Below are 20,689 nucleotides of genomic sequence, written 5' to 3'. Positions count from 1 at the left end.
ACTGCAGAATTAATGCTTTTATATAGATCTCTAGTGGGAGCACACTGAGTATTACCAGTATGTACACATCTTTAAGAAGGATATGATGCAACTAGAAATGATATGAAGATAGCCTATTAACATTTTTAGGGATCAGCAGCAGGTCACTTATGAGAGAAAACTGCAACAGTTGGGGTTTTGGAGACATTCTTAGGATGAAGGAGGACACATGGCAGAAACCTACAAAAACCATAAATAATGTGGAGATAAAAGTTTCTCAATCTCTCACAGGATTAGAACTTGAGATCATCCACTAATACTGAACACCTGTTCATTTAGGTCTAACAAAAGGAATGCTTTTCAAAGAGCACACAATTAACTGTAATTTGCAGTCTGCAGACATGGTGACTATAGTCAATGTGATGGTTCTAAAAGTTACTGAACAGGGTCATGGAATATTACAGTAACAGTGATTATTAATATTAATACTTGAAACATAGGCTGCAACTTTCAATACTAATTGCTGAGAAATGGTAGCAGAAGGGACAATTGCCCTCCATTGAGACTTGTCAGTTTCCTAAATTCCAATTGGCCAAAATGTGACACAAAATGCTGGACAATATGATTTTAGCTTCTGGAGGAGGAGGAGAAATAAAGGGCAGTGAAATACAACACTTGCACTATGATATCAACATACATGTCACCAATTTGGCTGGTTATTGACATTAAGAGCAGGAATCTTCTATGGTTAAAAGGCCAGTAAGAATATTTATGGAAATGCAGCTGACCATGATGTGCAGTGCCAGTTTTGAATACTTGATAGATGAGGGTTGTATATAGCCAGATTTTCTTTCAACTTAACACTCCACATCATTTTCTTTTTTTCTTTTCCTTTTTAAAAGAAGACAAAAGCTAACACAAATTAATGTAAAGAGAGAAAAAGAAATGAACACAATGAGAAAGTTAAAGGTGCAAGAAAAAGAAAATAAGTGAAAGAATAGAAATGGAAAAAGTAGCTTCTGGTCTTTACACCATCTGAGTACAATTATAAATTTATCTCTTACACTATGTTTACAAAATAACTTGTTTCTATATTCTATCTAATCATTGAAACTATAAATCATAACTTCATTTCCATTTTACACAAAAAGTTTATAAGAAGTTTCCAGTCAGCAATAAATGTCATATTTCATTTTATTAGTGTTGCCCAGGGAGCAAATCAGAATTTCCTTTGAGTAAGATGCTGGTCACAATTGCAATCACAATTTTCTACATTCAAATTTGATTTGATTGAAGTGGGCAACACTTTCAGTTTCTTAAGGCAAATGTAATTCAAGACCACAGGTGAGCCTGCACATAGCATCTGTTGAAAAGCCTTAAAATTAACTGCGGAGGGGGGGGGTCCTTATCATAATTGTCTTCAGTCACTCTTTGATATTAAAAACAAGGAAAAAAGATCTATCTGTGATCCTCTTCTGGGTCTCTTTCACTCTCTCCGTGTGGTCGACCTCGGATCTATTTGTCGCGTTTTTCTTCCAAATTCCCTCAAGCCACGAAAAACCACGTCCGAGGAAAATGCGCTGCGAGGGGAGGAATTGGGGTGATGCTTTGGGGGTGGGGGACCCCACCTCTTTCGCTCTCCTTCTCGTTCCTTTGTTTTGCATTTCGGGGGGGCAGAAAGGAACTAGGGCAGCACTTCTGCCAGCTACATGGCTTGCCAGGGTACAGAGAGGAAAAGTAAAAGGCAATTGAGAAGTGGGGGGGGGGAGAGATTGCAGGACCCGCAGCAGGTTGTTGGAAGGACTGTGAGGCGATTTTCCTTGGAGCAAGGAGAAAGTCAGAATAAGGTTTCTCTCCTTGGAATGGGACAGCTTGCAAGGGTCAGCTCTCCTCGGGACAATTGAACCATTCAATGTAATTATTTAAAATAAATAAAAAATATTTTATTTTTTGTCATTTGCATTTCATTCTGTCCCTGCTTTTGCATCCTTTTAAATAAAAAAACAATTCTATTCCACCATTTCTTTGATATTAGTGTCCCACAGCGAGTTAGCCATGGTGAGGTTGGCCGTGGCGAACTGTCACTCTTCAGAACTCAAAAGTCCCTCTAACACTCTATGAGTCTAACTGCAGTCGCGCAAACGGCTTCTAAAAGCCTCCATGCTTTTTTTCCTTCCCTCGTCCCGAGCTCAAACACAAGTGACCGTCGGCAACCATAACAGAGCAGCTGGTCCTCCAAGCCTGTAGAGGGGAGGCAAGTGCGGAAGCAGGTTCGGGAGAGTCCTGATCGGCCCATCTGCTCCTCTAACCCGGGAACGAGAAGAGTATCTTCACGCGGGGGAGGGGGGGGGGAAAGCCTTTGACGTTTAAGTTCGGATATTTCCGCCCGCCCGCCCGCCTGCCTGCCCGCCTGCCCGCCTGCCTGCCTGCCTGCCCGCCTCGAAACAGTGCGACGACGCCACGTGTCCTGAAGCGCGCGGGGCACGTCGAGCCAGAGCGAGCGGCCTTCTCCTGCAGCTGGGTCCCGTTTCCCAGGCCTTCTCCCGCTTTAAGCTCACGCAGGCCGTCCTGAGCTACCGCTCGGCCTACAAGCAGGCGAAGTGCTTCCCGGCGGGGTTCGGGCTATGAGCGACGCGACGCCTTCCCTCGGAGCGCCAGGTAGGCTAAAGACGCGCGCGCCCCAGCGGACCTTTCCTCCTTTCTCCTCCACCTCCGCTTGGGCCACCTTCGGTCCTCTCGATAGCGATCACGCGCACCCTTAAAGTAGGGGGTCTCCAACCTTGGCAACGTTAAGCCTGGAAGATTTCAGCTCCCCAGAATTCTGGGAGTTGAAGTCCTCCAGGCTTAACGTTGCCAAGGTTAAAGCACGCCCAGGCCGTTACAGGGCGCGCCTGACGTTGACAGGCCGTAGAGGCCCCTTTCTTTAATGGCGGCCTTGCCAAACTACAGTGCAGTGCGCTAACGTTATTACAGGTAGTCCTTAACTTACGACTGCAACGGAGCCCAAAAATATACATTTCAAAGTGAGACGTTTGTGAAGTTGAGGTTGTTGGTTTTTTTTGCCCCACCTTACGGCTTTTCTTAAGTGAATCGCTGCAGTTCTTAAATTAGTAATGCCGTTGTTAAGTGAATCTGGCTTCCCCATTGGCTTTGCTTGTGGGAATGTGGCAAAAGATGGTTGCTGTTCTGACCCAAGCCTTGTTCAAATCAAACAAACACGAAGTATGTATAAAAGCAAACCTTTTTTATGTGGCGCTGTGCATTCTGCGCATTCACAGCCAAGAGTCACTCAAAACTAATTGTCCCAGTTAAGAGCAAGCCCTTTCAAGGTTGCGAAAGGCTGCCAAGAACAAAAGACTAATTGCAGATAAATATCCAAAGCCAGAAGTTTCAAAAAACAAACCGGAGTAAGCAGGGCTTCAATGAGGACTCTGAGTAGAAAGAACTTCTTTGCTTCCTGCAAAGAAGCCAACCCCAGAGGCTGGCTTTTATCCCTTATGGGAGGGGCCATCAAATTCCAGCCTTACTCCTGAGTCATCTATGCTGCTTCAGCTGCTCTTTCCTTCAGGCAGCCCTGCGCACACATGCACTGAGCACAGGTTCTCCAGGGTCCTCTTTGTCACTGCTGCCAGACTCCACAACCTCCGAAGGAAGCACCCCACTCTCCGATAGTCCTAGCCCCATCCCTGCATCACACACAGGCCCCTCATCCAAGTCCTTGCTGTCAGAGACCTCAGCCGTCTGCACCTGCTGTTGGGGAACCACAACAGTCACATGTCCCCCAGGATGCTACAACCATCGTAAATGTAAGTCAGTTGTCAAGCATCTAAATCACGTGACCACGGGAATGCTGCAATGGTAAGTCTGAAAAATGGTCATAAGTCACTTTTTTCAGTGCCTAACTTCAGACAGTCACTAAGTGATTACCTGTACTCCTGGTCCTGGGTACAACAAGAGGGGGCTGTGTTTGTGCCAAACTTACTTCTTCAACAGGTGGCAATTCAAATGGGGCCTTGTCTGTGTCTCAGTGGCCCCTGTGGTTGATTTTAATGGAAAGCACAGTTGCATCTCCATGTGGGGGTAGAGTGGAGAGGAGAGGAAGGAGTGGTGTGAACTGTTGTGTTCTAAGATACATCTTTGTGTTTATTACTGGGGATACTAACCTTAGTACCTTATACAGGTAGTCTTCCACTTACGACTACTTCCATTTATGACTTCTGTTGCTAAGTAAGACCTTTGTTAAGTGAGTTTTGCCCCATTTTATGACTTTCTTGCCACAGTTCTTATGTGAATCACTGGTTGTTATGTGAATCTGGCTTCCCCGCTGATTTGGCTTCTTGGAAGGTCCCAAAAGGGGATCACATGACACCAGGAAACTGCAACTATCATAAATATGGGTCAGTTGCCAAGCATCTGAATTTTGATCATGTGACCCTGAGGATGCTGCAACGATTGTAAAGCGGTCACAGGTCACTTTTTTCAGTACCGTTGTAATTTTGAATGGTCACTAAGTGAACTGTTGTAAGTCAAGGACTATCTGGAATCTTCTGTTGCCAAGTGCTGAATGCTGAGAAGAGAAATTTAACCTTTTAACTATGAGGTCTAATACAATTTGTCATCCAGCTGTAGTCTTACCAAGAATTGGCAGTAACTTTGATTTCTCTAGCCCAAAGTAAGAGAGCAGAACAGGTTATTTCTATTGGTAGTTTTTTTTTTTTAATTTGGTGGGTATATGTATTTTATATTGTTTGTCTCTGACCTTTTCCCCAAATCTATGAGGTTCAAGAATTCTTGAACAAATTCTATCATATTCTTAAATTTAAATTAACACAACTGCAGTGACCTGCAACAATAAAAAAAATCTTAGAAAACATCTCTTGACATACAAAATATCTATCCCCTGACTTCTTAAACTAATATAACTTTGACTTCCAAGAACATTAAATTCCCATTGCCAGGTGTGCTGGCTAATTTATGGGAACTGTAGTTCAGTATTCCTGGAGGGAGCCAGGATGGAAATGTCTAGTATCCCTGTTAAAGTTCTCCAAAAAGGTATCCAGGGCAAATAGTTCTTCTTATCTAACTGAAAGCAAATTAAACATTTCTCTTTTGGTTCAACAACTGACAAGTCCCAAGAGGTCTTGGGGGACGGGGACGGGACGCTTATATCTAAGCTAACTGATTAAGCCAAATTTCTCTCAGTTCAATCTCTGTTGTGTATTTTCTTGTTTCCTTTCTTCCCAGCTCCAGCATCATATACCTGCATCACTTGCCGAGTAACTATCAAGGATGCGGATGTTCAGCGAGCCCACTATAAGACTGACTGGCACAGGTATAACCTAAAGAGAAAAGTCGCTGAGATGCCCCCTGTCACTGCTGAGAACTTTCAAGAAAGAGTACTAGCCCAAAGAGCAGGACTGGAAGAACAGAATAAGGCCACTGCAACTTATTGTGTGGCTTGCAGCAAGAGATTTTCCAATTTCAACGCCTATGCGAACCACCTGAAATCCAGGAAACATTTGGAGCTTGAGAAGAAAGCGGTCCAAGCTATCAGCAAGAAAGTGGAACTCTTGAATGAGAAGAATTTAGAGAAGGGCCTTGCTCAAGAGAACGTTGACAAAGATGCTATGAACACTGCTATCCAGCAAGCCGTCAAAGCTCAGCCATCCTCATCTCCAAAGAAGGTTGCCCTGTCTGCAGATGCCATTGGTTCTTCTTCCATGGAAGAAAGTAGCAGTTCTCTTCAGAGAAAAGACCACATGGAAAGGCCACCTCGATTACACTGGTTTGAGCAACAGGCTAAGAGGCTGACACAACAGCAGTCTGACGATGAAGGAAAGGAGGAAGATATGGAGGAAGGTAATGGCAAAAGCAGTCTAAACTAAAGTTAAAAACTAAGATGTGGATCTTGTAGCTGGGAGGAAGCCCTATATAATGTTCAGTTTGAAACTTTGAAAGCAGATTTGCATCAGATATTTGGGTTATGGAATACAATATGCTATGGAATAATCCTTATTGAACAATAACCTTTGATAAACATTCATAAGATTACTGCATTGAAAGCATATTAATTAAAAGAATGATGTGATATAATTGGCCTGTATTTAAAAAAACAAAAACAAAATTAGAATATACAAAGTACCGTAAAAAAGAAAAAGTGTTTTAAAAGGCTTTTCTTTTGTTTCTACCTTAAGAATATTTCCTGTCATGTCCTCTAAATACAATTTAGAAGACATGACAGGAAATATTTCCTAAGGTACAAGCAAAAGAATTTCTTTGCTTCAGAATTAGATTTATTTTTATATTATGTTATGATTGAATCAATATATGTAATGTTGGCTGAAATCTTTTTTTCATTGGGCCTAAGTTGCTTCCTGTCCTCTGTTAGCTGGTTGATATATAATTTATGAGTGACTTTTGACCCATCATGTAGAATATTCACCAAACTAACCACTGCTATACTGATCTGAGTTAGAATATAGGATTAATAAATTGGATTTCAAAAGAGCTTTTGGGAGCTCACAGATGTAGCACCTGTTTTCCAGTCTTTAAAGCAACTGTCATTTTTCAGGAACATATGACAGCTGCAGAGATTAGCTATATGCTTCTGGTTAAATTGTGGCTGCTTTTAAGAGTTGTCAACGTGTACTATACAAAAGGTTTTCTCTCAATTTTCAAACCACTATCGTACTAAAATATATTTTTCCAAAGCACTCAAGCTAATGTATTATCTTAGGAAAATGACACTTCACAGAAAAGAACTGGTAAGGGACTGCACAGCTTGAAGGTTAAAGTCAAACAGTGCAATTGGTGTCAAAGTTTTTCAAGAGATTTTGAAAAATTCATTTTCTTAACAAAATTAGAACAGTTAATGATATTATCCTTAATGGTAAGATCTTGTAGCATGCTGCTTTATTGAATTGTTGACATGCATCATCTTAATGCAATTAAACCAGGTTAAAGTTTTGTTCTGATTTCTTGTAGAAGGTTGGGAGGATATAGACTCAGATGAAAACATAGAGTCTGAAGAAGAGGTAGAGGAAAACCCAGATGAAGCAGAAAGCAGTGTACCTGAGAATGATGGGGCTGAACCTGAGGCAATTCCTATAACAAACTGCTTATTCTGTTCTCACCATTCAAGTTGTTTCATGAAGAATGTGGCCCACATGACAAAAGCCCATAGTTTTTTCATTCCAGACATAGAATATCTTGTAGATTTCAGAGGATTGATCAAGTATTTGGGTAAGTCTGTCAGACCATCCCCCCCCCCCGCCCCACGTAAATACATAAACATTGTTACTGATTTTTAAGAAAGATGTATATGTAATTTCTCTCAGTGTTTCATTCTTCTTATACATAACTGATTAATAAATATGGCAATTTTTTTTAAAAAAAATCACATTTTCTTAATAATCTGGATGGCATTTTTAACATCAGCTATGTTATAGTTGTTGTGGATGGCATCTTAAATGTATATCAAATAGGTATATCAAAGTTGTCATCTTGTTGGACAGAAGTTGACCTCTACATATAAAGACTATTCTATATTGATGTAGACTGTTGGATTTTCTCTTAGAATTTAATGCTCTTTAGTAAACTTGATCTTACATCAGAATGGGGTTGAGCACAAACACATTGGAAAGTATACCTATAGGTTTTGTGTAAATTGCACCTGCAGATAGACCTTGGGTTACAACCAATCATTCAGCAACCATAAAAATTTAGCACAGTTGAACAAATGGTACTTCCAACCAGTTCTTGTAGTTCCAGTTGTTGCAGCACCCCTGTGGTCCCATGATCACAATTTCCAATATTCCTGTTGGCTTCCTACAAGCAGAGTCAATGGGGAAGCTGGCAAGAAGTCAGAAGTTGTAGTCACATGAGGTCCTGACTTGATAATGGCAACCAGGATTGCCAGAATTGCTGCTGCTAAATGACCCAGTCGCATGATATTGTGCTTTATGATTGCATTACTTGGCAAAGACAATTATAACCTTGTATAGTGTATAGATACTGGTTACAAAACAATTATATCTGTTCCTCTCACTGGTGGAATGGACCTGCATCAGAGGTTCTAGTAAGCTGTCATGTTCAGCTGAAAAGCTTAATGCGAAAATAATGTTAATCACGGGAAACGGAAGTTATTTTTGCAATACATTCTATGATGACCATTCCTTTTCTTGACAAGGAACCTTGACTGGGACTTGGCCAAGTTTGGAATGTAGATCATTTCATCCTTATTTTACAGGTATTCCTTGACATGCAACAGTTCACTTAGTGACTGTTCAATGTTACAACAGCGCTGAAAAAAGTGGCTTATGACAATTTTTCACACTTACGACCATTGCAGCATCTCCATAGTTATGTGATTTCTATTTGGATGCTTGACAACTGGCTCACATTTATGACAGTTGCAGTATGCTGGGGTCATGCGATCACTTTTTTATGACCTTCTAACAAGCAAAGTCAATGGGGAAACCAGATACATTTAACAACCATGTTACTCATTTAACAGCTGGAGTGGTTCACTTAACCACTATGGCAAGAAAAGTCTTAAAATCGGGCAAAACTCACTTAACAAATTTCTCACTTAGCAACATAAATTTGGGGCTCAATTGTGGTTGTAAGTTGAGGACTACCTGTACTTGTTCATAGTTTTCTTTGATGTCATAGGCGACTTTTTTATGATAAATAGATTTCTAATCATTAACAATGAAGCCATTGGTAGACTGCAAATCTATTGTTTTGTCAAAAGATGTTGGAGTAGTTCCATGCTATGTAAAAGAAGGGGGCGGGATGCAGGGCCAGTGGAAAAGCTGAATAGAGATTTTGGCAGTAGCAGTGAGAACAGAAAGTAGTTTGATCCTAAATGTTAAGATTAATATTAATATTTCAAAGCCATGTAAGCTCAAAGGGCAATTCTTATTTCTTTTCTTTCAATGCTCAGGAGAGAAGATTGGGGTTGGGAAGATCTGTCTGTGGTGCAATGAGAAGGGGAAGTCCTTCTACACAACTAAAGCTGTACAGGCACATATGAATGACAAAAGCCATTGCAAGCTCTTCATTGAGGGAGATGCTGCTTTGGAATTTGCAGACTTCTATGATTTCAGGTAGGAGTTGCATTGTTGGTGAAAAACATGGAATGTTTGGCCTAGGTAAAAATCTGACAGTGATGGCCCAAGTCCTGGGCTTGGGGCGATGCATGTGATGAATTTGCTTATGGATGACCAACATTTTATAAGGCTACGTTCTAAGTTAGTGCTACTATCCTGTGACAAACAGTCACTTGGGGATCACAAGGAACATACAGCAATGGTTTTACCAATGGGACCCACAGCGAAGCTGTTCAAGGTAGGGTGGCCCTCTTTGCTTACAGTTCTGCCTTGCTCTAGGAGAATTGAGCTTCCTTCCTGTCAGTGTCTGTGGTTGTGTCTGCTTGTAGACCTTGTATTTCCTACAGTTGTCTAGATAATTGTCACTGTAGATTCAACACATTCTGTAATACAGCATTTGAACTGGCCTTTTGAAACTTGGAGGCACATCTTCCTTCTGTCTGCCTGCATTTTGAGAAGTTAGGTGGGGTATATACATTTCTTCTTTTACATGAATTATAAATATACTGAACAATATGCTGATGGCTTATTTAGTAGGAAGGAAGTGGCTTATTCAAGGATATCGTGTCCCTGATTGAAATACATTCATTAAATCTGTATTCTACAAGATCCTTGTTCTTTTGCCCCACAATATGGATGCAGTACGATTTAAACAAGACTAGAAGAGCACGTTGTCCAGTCTTGCTACAATTGTATTCTTTTAGATTAAATTGGAAGAGCCCACATTAATTCCCTACATATAAAATACCAAGTCACTGGGGTGAGAGCAAGGTTGCACATTTATCTACATGTAATCCTGCCAGTGTGATTTTATTTTATTTCTCCGATCTCACTGTCAAGTGACTCTGGGCAGCTTATCAACATCATCAAAACAAAGATAGAAAACATTAACACATTAAAGTTTAACATGGACAGAAGTTAAATAAGTTAAAAACCAGAATACTACAAAGCGGAGGTGGAATTTTCCTAGTCCACTAACTAAATCCAACATAGAAGACCCAGGACAATCAGCAGAGCAAGGTTTTGAGGCTCTTACAGCAGACCAGGAGGGTGGGCATATTGTTCCAAAGGGCGGGAGCCATAGCAGAAAAGGCATCTGGTACGCTTTTACTTTCTTTTAGAGTTACTATTGCTGTTTCAGGAATCATTTTTTCTAGGATTATTACATCGCATTTGAATCATCTGTTTGGAAAAATAATATCACTGGCAATCTATTTCTGATTATTCAAAGCAATTACGGAATAATAACAATAACAATAATAATTATATAAAGAAGAAGAAGAAAGAAGAAAAAGAAGAAGAAAAAGAAGAAGAAGAAGAAGAAGAAGAAGAAGAAGAAGAAGAAGAAGAAGAAGAAGAAGAAGAAGAAGAAGAAGAAGAAGAAGAAGAAGAAGAAGAAGAACTTACAAGGAGTGTCTCACAGATCAATAATAAATGAAAATAATCCCTGGTCTGAGCCCTATGAAGAAGTTTTTTGTTTGTCTGTTCTAAATTTCCTTCTGATCAATTTTATTGAATAACCACTTCTCCAGTGGCTTAAGAAAACCCCAGGTCCTGCTGCTTACAACAAGGAAAAAAAAAACTTACCTTGAGCCAGTTTTTCATGCCATATATAATTTTATACATCTTGATCATGTTGCCCTTTATAGGCCTTTTACTAGGCTAACGATCTTAACTCTTCTAGTCTTTTCTTTCTTGGATGTGTGTCAAACTGACATATTGTTTTGATTGAATTATTTTGTACTTTTTTCAGCTGTATTCTGCACTTTTATAAATGTCTTGACCAGACCTATATACATTGTTCTGCTCCAGCCATACCATAAATGACAACATTGGCTGCTTCCTTTTCAGCCCCTTTTCTAATAATCCCTAGGTATGTTCACTGCCTTAAATTATAAAAATAATAAAGGTGGGATAAAAATAAATAGATCTTAGTCTCACCATGATAAAATACGTGGTGCAAGGAAAAGAGTTAGTAAGGTTGTAATTTTAATGATCAAGATTCATACAACAATCATCTATAGTGCAGCTTCATGACCAATAGGATGAAAACAGCTCAGTGAGAAGAGGAAGCAAAAGTGCTGGTCCTTAATTGAATGCATTATTCCCCAAGAAGCAGGATTAGGACAGATACATGTATTTTCATCTTAAGCAAACTGTTTTTCTCCTTGGCCTCAAAGCTCCCACAGTTATACATTATTTCTCCGAGGCACAAGATTTTCATTTTCAAACTGTCAGCTATTTTAACAGCTAAATTTTAAGACAGTATCTTCTCATGTTTAAAGGCAAAATATTGACCCTTTTCTTTTATAGGAGCAGTTATCCTGATTACCAAGAAGGGGAGGATGTAGAGATGTCTGAACAACTGCCATCAGAAAAGAAATTGGACTATGATGATGAAACTATGGAACTGATTTTACCTTCAGGTACGTGACACTATGAAAATTAGCCATGATTGTCTTGCAAAGCTAGCTTTCTGTTACTGCAGTTTAGAAGGGTGTAGCTGCTAGTCTGGGACAAAGGTAAAGGTTCCCTTCGCACATACGTGCTCGTCGTTTCTGGCTCTAGAGGGACGTTGCTCATCTCCATTTCAAAGTCGAAGAGCCAGCGCTGTCCGAAGACATCTCCGTGGTCCTGTGGCCAGCATGACTAAACGCCAAAGGCACACGGAACACAGTTACCTCCCCACCAAAGGTGGTCCCTATTTTTCTACTTGCATTTTTATGTGCTTTCGAAATGCTAGGTTGGCAGAAGCTGGAACAAGTTACGGGAGCTCACCCCATTATGTGGCACCAGGGATTCGAACCACTGAACTGCTGACCTTTCGATCAACAAGCTCAGCGTCTTAGCCACTGAGCCACCACATCCCTACAGGAATACATATATATGGCTTCTAGATTTCTTGCTTGGTGATCTGCCTTCCTATAAAAAAAAAAGTACGCTTTTGTATCTATTCCCTCCATTGCAGAACACAGGAAACTGCTGTAAGAGTAGATTTGGTTTAGGACAGTGGTTCCCAAACTTTTTCAGTCTACCGCACCTTGGTGCAACAAAGTCATCCTCAGTGCCTCCCACCCAGGGGTGGGATTCAAATTTCTTAACCAGTGATGTGGGCGTGGCCTAATTTGTGGGTGTGCCTTAGTGGTCACGTTACTGGGTAGGCATGGCTTGCTGGATGGGTGTGGCTTGGTCACATGACCAGGTGGGCATGGTGATCATGTGACTGGGTGGGCGTGACCAGGTGGCCATGTGACTGGCAAACCAAATACAAATGGTCCTCTCTTAATGACTGGTTGCTTAGCAAGTGTTCTAATTTATGACTGACCATCCCAGAGCTACTTGACCTGTTTTTGGAGTTTTGACAGCCATGCATGCACACACACACACACACACACACCCTTCTAACCCTGCTGAGCAGGTGGTTAGACTAGATATCTCATTCACTTCCTCCTCCCTTTCTTTCTTTTTTCTTTCTGTCTCTTCCTTCCATCCTCCCTCTTTCTTTGTCTATCCCTTTTCTTTCTTTTTCTTCCTTTCTCTCTCCCTTTTTCTTTCCCTTTTCTTTCCTTACTTTCTTGTCTCTTCCTCTCTGTCTCTCTCTCTTTTTCTTTCTCTTTCCCTCTCTTTCTGTCTCTGTCCCTTCCCTTCTTCCTTTGCGCTCTCCTCCTAAGCTAGGAGACCCACCTGAAACACACACACACACACACACACACACACTTCCAACAAGGTAGTCACCCGGCAGTGTCGCTCGTGACGAGTCTCCCAGAGTCCCAGGGACCAGGCGCGATTCTCTGTTCATGCCCGGTCCTGAGTTGCCTGGAAAAGCCAGCAGGGTCCAACAAAGAGGCTGCAGGCAGGACTTACACCCCTCCCTCTTTTGGGGAAAGGGCTAGGAACTTCAAGCGAATCTGCAGCCTCGCCCACCGCAGCGGTTTGGGCTTTCCTGACTGCCTTGTCTTATTCCCGTGGCTGGTGGCAGAGGGAAAGGTGAGACCCGTCGCTACTCGGCTCCCTCCCAGCCCACATCTCGTCAGCTGCTGGGGCAACCAGGAAGCACGAGGCTTATGCCGCCTGCATCCCCCTCTGCCAGCGGCCCCTCCGAGCTTTTTGGCCGAGTGAGGGCCATCGCTATGCAAGCTCCATGGGTGGAAGATCCGCTCTCGCGAGGCTTGATTTGCATTATTCTCACAGCGGCGGGCGCGTTCAGTCAAAGCATGCAGGCTGGCAGGTGGCAGGGGAAGGGGCGGCAGGCAAGGGATGTCCCTAGCATGCAAGGTCCAACTCCCGCCCCTAGTAGACAAGACCCAGCAGCTGTGGAGAATCCAGGCATGACCCAAGCAGCAAAGGATCAGCCCTGGCTCGCCTTCCTCTCGGCCACCAGCAAGCCAGGCAACTGGGGTGGGGGGGAAAGCTGAATTGCGCCCTGCGAGGGCCCACCTCCAGCACTCCTCTGCCACCCCCCCCCGCCTCTTAGCGCCCCCCTAAGTCATCCCACCGCATGGTACCGCCCACTTTGGGAACCACTGGTTTAGGGCAAGGCTTTGGAATGCTAGAAGTTCAAATGCACACATCTTAAGGTTGGTAAGATTGAGAAATGCTAGTCTAAGTGTTGGATACTGGCAGAAAAACAATCCTTTGGTTTTTCAGTTAGCAGCCTAGAGAAAATTGAGATCCGTTTGAGAGAGCCCCTTCATAAAGGGGACTGGCCAGCAACTATTTTGTAAGAGTAACATTATTTTGGACTCATTTCTCTATTCCCTCATTTTCTTTTTACACTAATTATCTCACCAGAAAAAAGTTATCGATAAAGACGTTTGCATTGTCTTTAATCTGAAGAGGTATCTCCTGTAAAAAAGGTATCTCCTGTATGAATAACCATTTCCTAAATGCCAGGAATTGTAATCCATAACTGTCACAGACAATTAAAACAAGGCCTTGTTGATTTCAGTGGACTTTAAAATGCTGATTTTTTTTTTCAAATGTGATCCAGCATATGAACTGGTACCTAATGCAACAACTAATCATCTCTGGATCTGGTCAGTGCTTTAATGGGAGACTGTCTAGGGAAGCTTGTCTGCACTGCCTTGGGTTAATTATTGAAAAAAAAATGGGTTATAGATATCCTAAGTAACTGTAGTTCTACTTTTCATGCAATAATTAGATCATTACGTCACTTCTTTTTTGGATATAGGAGTCTTATTTGAATATTTGTAATGCACTTTACATGAGACTGCCCTGGAAACTACCCAGAAGCTCTTACTAGTTCAGAATATGGTGGCACAAATAAATAAAAGGCATACCTTGGTACATCCATGAACACCAGAGCTCTCTGAGCTGGGTTGACTCCCTATATATAGATTTCTGGATTTAATTCGGTGTGCTGATTATCACCTATAAAGTCCCTTTAAGGTACTGAATTATGAATATAGTTGTCCAGAGTTTGATATACAGTATGGCAGTTATATAGTAGTTTTTAATAAGATAACTAAAAGACAGTTAAATTGTCTTCATTTGTCTGTCCCATAAGATCCTTCAGGATGAGTGTGCTTCAGGCTCCTTTTTTGAAACCAGACTACCAGGAGGGGACAGGGGTGTACTTTCGTTTTCACAGCACCTGCCCTATGGAACATTACTCCCTCTGAAGTTTGGATGGCTCAGACCCTGCTGGCTTTCCATAAGCCATGTTTCTTTGCTCAGGCACTGGATGAACCCATTCAGAATTAAAGTTTTTTTTTTTTGCAGAGCCTGTATAATTTTGGGCCTGCTTAGTTTCCTTTTGGTTCATTCTGTTCTTGATATCCACGTGTTTGCTGGTTTCTTTTTCTAACTCTTTTGTTTTCATGCTTCTGTACAATTATAAATTATTCAGGATTGATTGCTTTATGAGTTGGGCAGCCTTATAAAGCAAATTAATATAGAAACAAATAATTTGCAAGTACCAAATGTTCTCAGAAGACTGGGTGTTATGAAAAAAATAACTTTAACTGCATCTATACTATAATTTGTAAGTGTGCCATTGTGCCAGCTCCTGTCTTCACCCAGGCTGCTCAAAAACAGACTCCATTGGATTGTTATTTTTATCTGCCTGTGGCACTTTGCCCTTGCTAGCAAAAAAAAAAAAAAAGAATCTCTTTATTTGAAGTTCCTTTTGCTGATTAGTTTTTCAAATCATGCAATATGCCACCCTTTTGAATAACATATGGGCAGCTTGTTTTTAATCATAGGGGTCAGGGAAGGATACCAGATGGGACTTGCATCTGGATACTTTTAACTAGAAACGATGGTAAGTGTGTTGTGTAAACTCTTCTAGTGGGCATATTGAGAGTGATATAATTGTTTTGCAGAATTTGGCTTGATAATTTCCATACAGACCCCTAAGAGCCGCCTTGTGCTGAATTGTTTCTTTGGCTTCCAATGTGCTATCTGATGAATAAAGAATTTTTCCCCTCCTTCCCTATATCACAAATTCAGCAGGAGTTATTTGAATTACACATTTCTGCTAAGACATGAAGCAGGTCTGCCCCTGCAAACAAATTGGAATTACATAGATGCTAGAGTATTGGGTTAATGGATGGGAAAGCATTATACTTAAAATAGCAGAAACTGAAGTGATTTATATAACATTTTTAAAACTTTGTTCTTCAAAATTTAAAATGATCTGGATGAAATAACACAGAACATTGAATGTTGACGTTCTTATCTTTATTTTTTTCACAATTAACTGAAAAGCATTTTGGAGATAAGAAGCTATAGGATTACCGTTTGGTACAGTTGATCTCAAAATACCTTGATAAAGCAGAGATACACATGAAATAAAATAAATGGTTATGTTCCCTGTAAACAAAAGAGATTCCAAGCATATGGTATATTATGTATTGGAATACATTTTACTGCAGGGATTTTCTTTCTTTTAAAGAATCCATGGGACATTACTCATATCCTCTGGAATAAATAATACATAGTTGGAACTTTATTCTTGAAAATATATTTTATTCAGCCTGTGTTAATCTTATTATACTGGATAAAGCCCCATTATTTATAATTACTAGTTTATATGTTCTAAAATATTTTAATTGCTTATTGTATTGCATTTTATATTTAGAAGTGATGACATTGGCAAGTGTTATATAGAAATTAAATACATAAATAATGTAGCATAAGAAATAACCTTAGCATTAGGATCAAGACATTGATATAAAACATATTGCTATAGGCCTTTTGACTCATATTGCTAGAGACTTGTTTTTTATCATTAAAAAAGACATTTCTCAATCACATATTCACATATTTGCATATTCACATGGGCAGGAATACTATTCTGTCAGGTCTCTGCATGGCCACATTTACCAACAATGACTCATTCATTCATCTGACCTTAAATTATGTTTGATGCATAGCAACTTTCTCAGATATAAAATGGAGGGAAGCTGATGTTTTATAATAATGCAAAGACTTTTCCGTGCTTTTGGCTTATAGTAGTCTTAGATTAATTGTAATTCATGGTTGTTTTTCCAAATGATTTTGAAAGAAATTTGGAGGTGGGGGCGCAGTAATAAGGAAAGAGGAAGGTTTTAATCTATGAATATTTTTGTTAGTTCCATTTAAGTGTGATTCTCCATTTTGACTATAGTGACACTTTGGTGTGATTCAGCTCTTTAAACTGTTTTGGAAAAATAATATATTGTGTTTACATTTTGTTTCCCCATAAAATGGTAGTGCACATAAAAATGGATGAGTGATTGACAAATCTACTTTCTTATCACAGGACAATATATTAGAATATTTCCATTAGACTGCTGTGGGAAGAATATTGAATCTTTCATTTCCTTGCAGCCAATCTTATTCTTTTAAAACAAAAATGTGTCACAGGTCCATAACTTAATTAAAACAAAGAATTTAAAGTAGCCTACTTTTCATAGCCCTGAAGTTATTTCTCTAGAATTTATCTCCTCAGAAGGATCTGTTGTGCCTGCATATTTCATCCCAGGTTTTGAAGAAAAAGTTAACTTCAGTAAAAACTAGCAGCTATGTTTCCAAATCTCACTATAGACTTTTTATTATTGCAATTTACAATCTTTAATAAAAAATAATTACAAGACAAATCTCACTATAGGCTCAAAGGTCCCAAAGAAATTGATCAGCTTTCAGAATTGGAATCCAAATGAAATCTAGCAGTTCTCATCAAATTTCCTTTTTGTGTGGGCATAGAATTCCATTGTGAATTTCCAGCTACTTCTGCAATTACATGCTTTTGGGAAAGAGAATATTCCTCAGCTAGAGACAAAATACTCCTATTATAACAAAAAAAGGTATTTTATATCTTTTATTACTTTAATATATGAATGTTGGTTTTTTAATAAAGGTGCCAGGATTGGTCACCGTTCCTTGATGAGATATTACAAGCAGCGATTTGGTTCTTCACGAGCAGTAGCGGTTTCCAGAAATAAACAGACAGTGGGCAGAGTGCTGCAACAATATAAAGCCCTTGGTTGGACAAGCAACTCAGGTGGGCAGATAAAAGCAGTGTATTTACATCAGTGTCCTTCTAGCTTGCTTTTTCATTGTTTTTAACATCTTTGCCAGTACAAATATGTAAATAATAAAAAGCTTCTCCTTGAGGTTCCTGAAAGTAGTTAAATCTACTGATGTTGACAGAATGCTTCTCTCACATTTCAAACTGGATGTCATATTTTCAAGAACTTACACATTTTTAATTCATGTTTTAGCATATAACTTCAAGTTGCCAGTTCTTCCGTCCCCCTTTTTCCTTGTTTGCTTATACAAGGTGAAAATTCAGCATGGTGAAAGTAAAACTATATTCTAAGAGGGTTTTCTCTTATTTATCTGTGCACCTTTCCCTTTACTTCCTCTGGGTGCTGGTAGAATCCTTTTCCCCTCATGGTTATTCTGCAAAAAAAATGTTACAGAATTCTACTGATAGCTCAGTTCTCAGAAATACAGTACAGTAAGTATAGTTGGAAATAGAACATTGAACTAGATAGTCGCTTATGCTGTTCAGTTAGCAGGACCAGATCAATAGACAAACACCATACAGGACAATTTCAAAATGTTTGTGAATTTAAAGTATAAAAGTAGTTGCATTTCCAAAGTGACAGACTTTATGGAGAACATAATATTCCATTGCAGAGTTCATAGCAGGTTTAATCAACTTTTTTCATTTTGAAAATAATTATGTTTTTTGGTGAAATTCAGATATTGGTTCTTTCTCCATTAATGCAGGAGCAGCTCTGGCTCGTGAACATGACATGCAGTACCTTCAAAGGATGAAAGCAAAATGGATGCTGAAAACTAGTATGCAAAATAACATTACAAAGCAGATGCATTTTCGCTCACAAGTCCAGTTCTAAGAACATAATCATAATATTCAGTATTGGAGTAGTGATGCCGCAAACGTATGGCTGATGACTTACCAGTGGTTGCATCTAGGCTGCTATTTCAAATATTTCAGTTGAATGTTGTCAATCAGACTTGCTCAATAAAGCATATGCATAAAATGTATTGTAATTTGGTGATAGTATTGTATCCCAATCATGTGTACTATGTAGCTGGGTTTAAAGTGTAGCTCTTCTCTGGGGATTTCAGATAATATGCATCGTTCTGGCATAACACTTGTAACCATTTCACACATTCTAGTTTCGTGAACTATTTTGCATACTGATTGGTAAACCATTATTGCATTAAAACGTCATCTAATTGGAAATTCACTAAGAATAAGTTTGAATTGGTGCCTGCCTGCCTTGCACTATTAAACACAGCATTCAAGCAGTTCTCTGCTATTCGCAAAGGTAATTTGAGGTAATAAAACATTCCAGATGGCTAGAAGGGGTTGTGGGAACAATTTCATTAACTTATCTTCTGAGAAATCAGTGTTTTATACAATAATTGGCAAGATCCTCTCCACAATCACTTTTTCAAGGTGCCAGTGGGATGCAATATTCCAAAATTCCAGTTAAAGCTACCAGCCCCAAAATGCTGGGGACCCTTGTGCTTAGACAAATTGGCACAGCATGGTCTGATACATTGGGTAGTGACAATTCTCATAATGAACTTAATAGCAATAGCACTTAGACTTATATACCGCATTATAGTGCTTTACAACCCTCAAAGCGGTTTACAGAGTCTTAATACTGCACTTCTACGACGATTTTACTGAAAGTAGAAGGCACATCTGTATACTACTATCTAATTTAAAACAGGTAAGTTTATACATCTTCCAATTAAACTGAACAGTCTTGGATAATTGGTTAGAAAGAGACATCTTGTCTAGAAGGACATTTTTCAAGCAGTACCATATGAGACTATATAATAAGTGACCTTTCTCATTGCCAAATGACTGTGTGAACAGTTAACATTTATTACAGTCAAATTATGTTGCTCAAAAAGAGAAAAAATAGGGAGAATGTGAATTATCAGGAGATGGATCTGCCTGACCTCTCAATATAATACTTAATACAGTCTTGACATGACAGTTTTACATTTGCATCCATTTCAATAGAATTATATCCTTACTTTGCAGAACATTTCCCTTTTAAACAGTATGCTATATATTGTCATGAAAAATCGTATAGTCCTAGGGACCTCTGGGGGAGAAATGGCAGACTGGAGAAGCCTCTGCAAAAAACGAAGTCAAGGACAGTGATAGAATAAAGAACCAGTGAGAAAACTGGCTGTAGCTCCTCTGCGGACAAAGTAAAGACTTAAAATTACACAAAAGTGCTCCAGACAATTGCTCCTTGTGAGGAGAGCATAAGACAGTGGTTTCTAGCAAATTTAGAGCTCTGAGAGACAAGGAAATAGCCATTTTGCTCAAATCACAGTTGGTGTCTTCAAAAAGACACTGGATTCACATACCGTATATACTCGAGTATAAGTCGACCCGAATATAAGCCGAGGCACCTAATTTTACACAAAAAAACGGAAAACTTATTGACTCGAGTATAAGCCGAGGGTGGGAAATGTAGCAGTTACTGGTAAATTTCAAAAATAAAAATAATTAATTTGGGAAACGATCTCACTATCATGAAAGGTTTAATTGATTCACTAACCCAAAAGAAGAAGATGATGATGACAGCGGGAGGCAGGAGTCACTCTCTTCCCCTCCCTCGGAGGCCCCTGAGTCAGGAGTCACTACCGCCGGCGCGGCCCCAGTCCCCGCCTCGGGAAGGGAAAGGCAAAGCGCTTTTTGCCTTTCCCTTCCCGGCTGGCTGTTGGGAGTCGCTGCCGCCGGAGGCCGCGACTCCACACCATTTTTTTTTCAGAGGGAATCTGACTCGAGTATAAGCCGAGGGGGATTTTTTCAGCACAAAAAATGGGCTGAAAAACTAGGCTTATACTCGAGTATATACAGTACTTTTCTAATTAGTTTTGGGAATTGCTTGTTAATTGCTTTTAAGCTATTAGGAACCTTTGGATTGACAAGTCTGAAAACAGTGGGTGCGTATCCTTCAATCCTTTGCAAAAGATGCTTTAAATTCAAGTTTTGTATGTTTTATGAATAAATAGCAAATGGGTGATTAGAACTTTGATTCTGGAAAGTTACAAATACCTTACTAAAACTCCTGTCTCTAACCTTCAAT

The 20,689-nt window shown here is 39.9% G+C and overlaps 1 protein-coding gene across 2 annotated transcripts; it reads left to right on the top strand.

The window, feature by feature from the left end:
• Positions 1-2,110: 2,110 nt before the first annotated feature.
• Positions 2,111-18,611, top strand: ZNF622 (zinc finger protein 622). Of its 2 annotated transcripts, none has more exons than XM_026673433.2 (7): positions 2,111-2,637; positions 5,224-5,838; positions 6,964-7,221; positions 8,927-9,089; positions 11,406-11,518; positions 17,455-17,598; positions 18,333-18,611. In XM_026673433.2, exons 1-7 carry the CDS (start codon positions 2,604-2,606, stop codon positions 18,458-18,460), a joined length of 1,455 nt encoding a protein of 484 aa, XP_026529218.1. In that variant the 5' UTR covers positions 2,111-2,603; the 3' UTR covers positions 18,461-18,611. The 2 variants fall into 2 exon arrangements, with proteins under 2 accessions (XP_026529218.1, XP_087817291.1); XM_087961165.1 differs by having other exon boundaries at positions 2,156-2,637; positions 6,967-7,221.
• The last annotated feature ends 2,078 nt before the right edge of the window (positions 18,612-20,689 follow it).

The sequence above is a fragment of the Notechis scutatus genome, chromosome 3, assembly GCF_049901735.1.
Source record: "Notechis scutatus isolate UNSWTSFEM ecotype Mainland chromosome 3, rNotScu1.2, whole genome shotgun sequence".
NCBI classification, from domain to species: domain Eukaryota; kingdom Metazoa; phylum Chordata; class Lepidosauria; order Squamata; family Elapidae; genus Notechis; species Notechis scutatus.
This window is presented reverse-complemented; position numbering and strand designations above follow the sequence as displayed.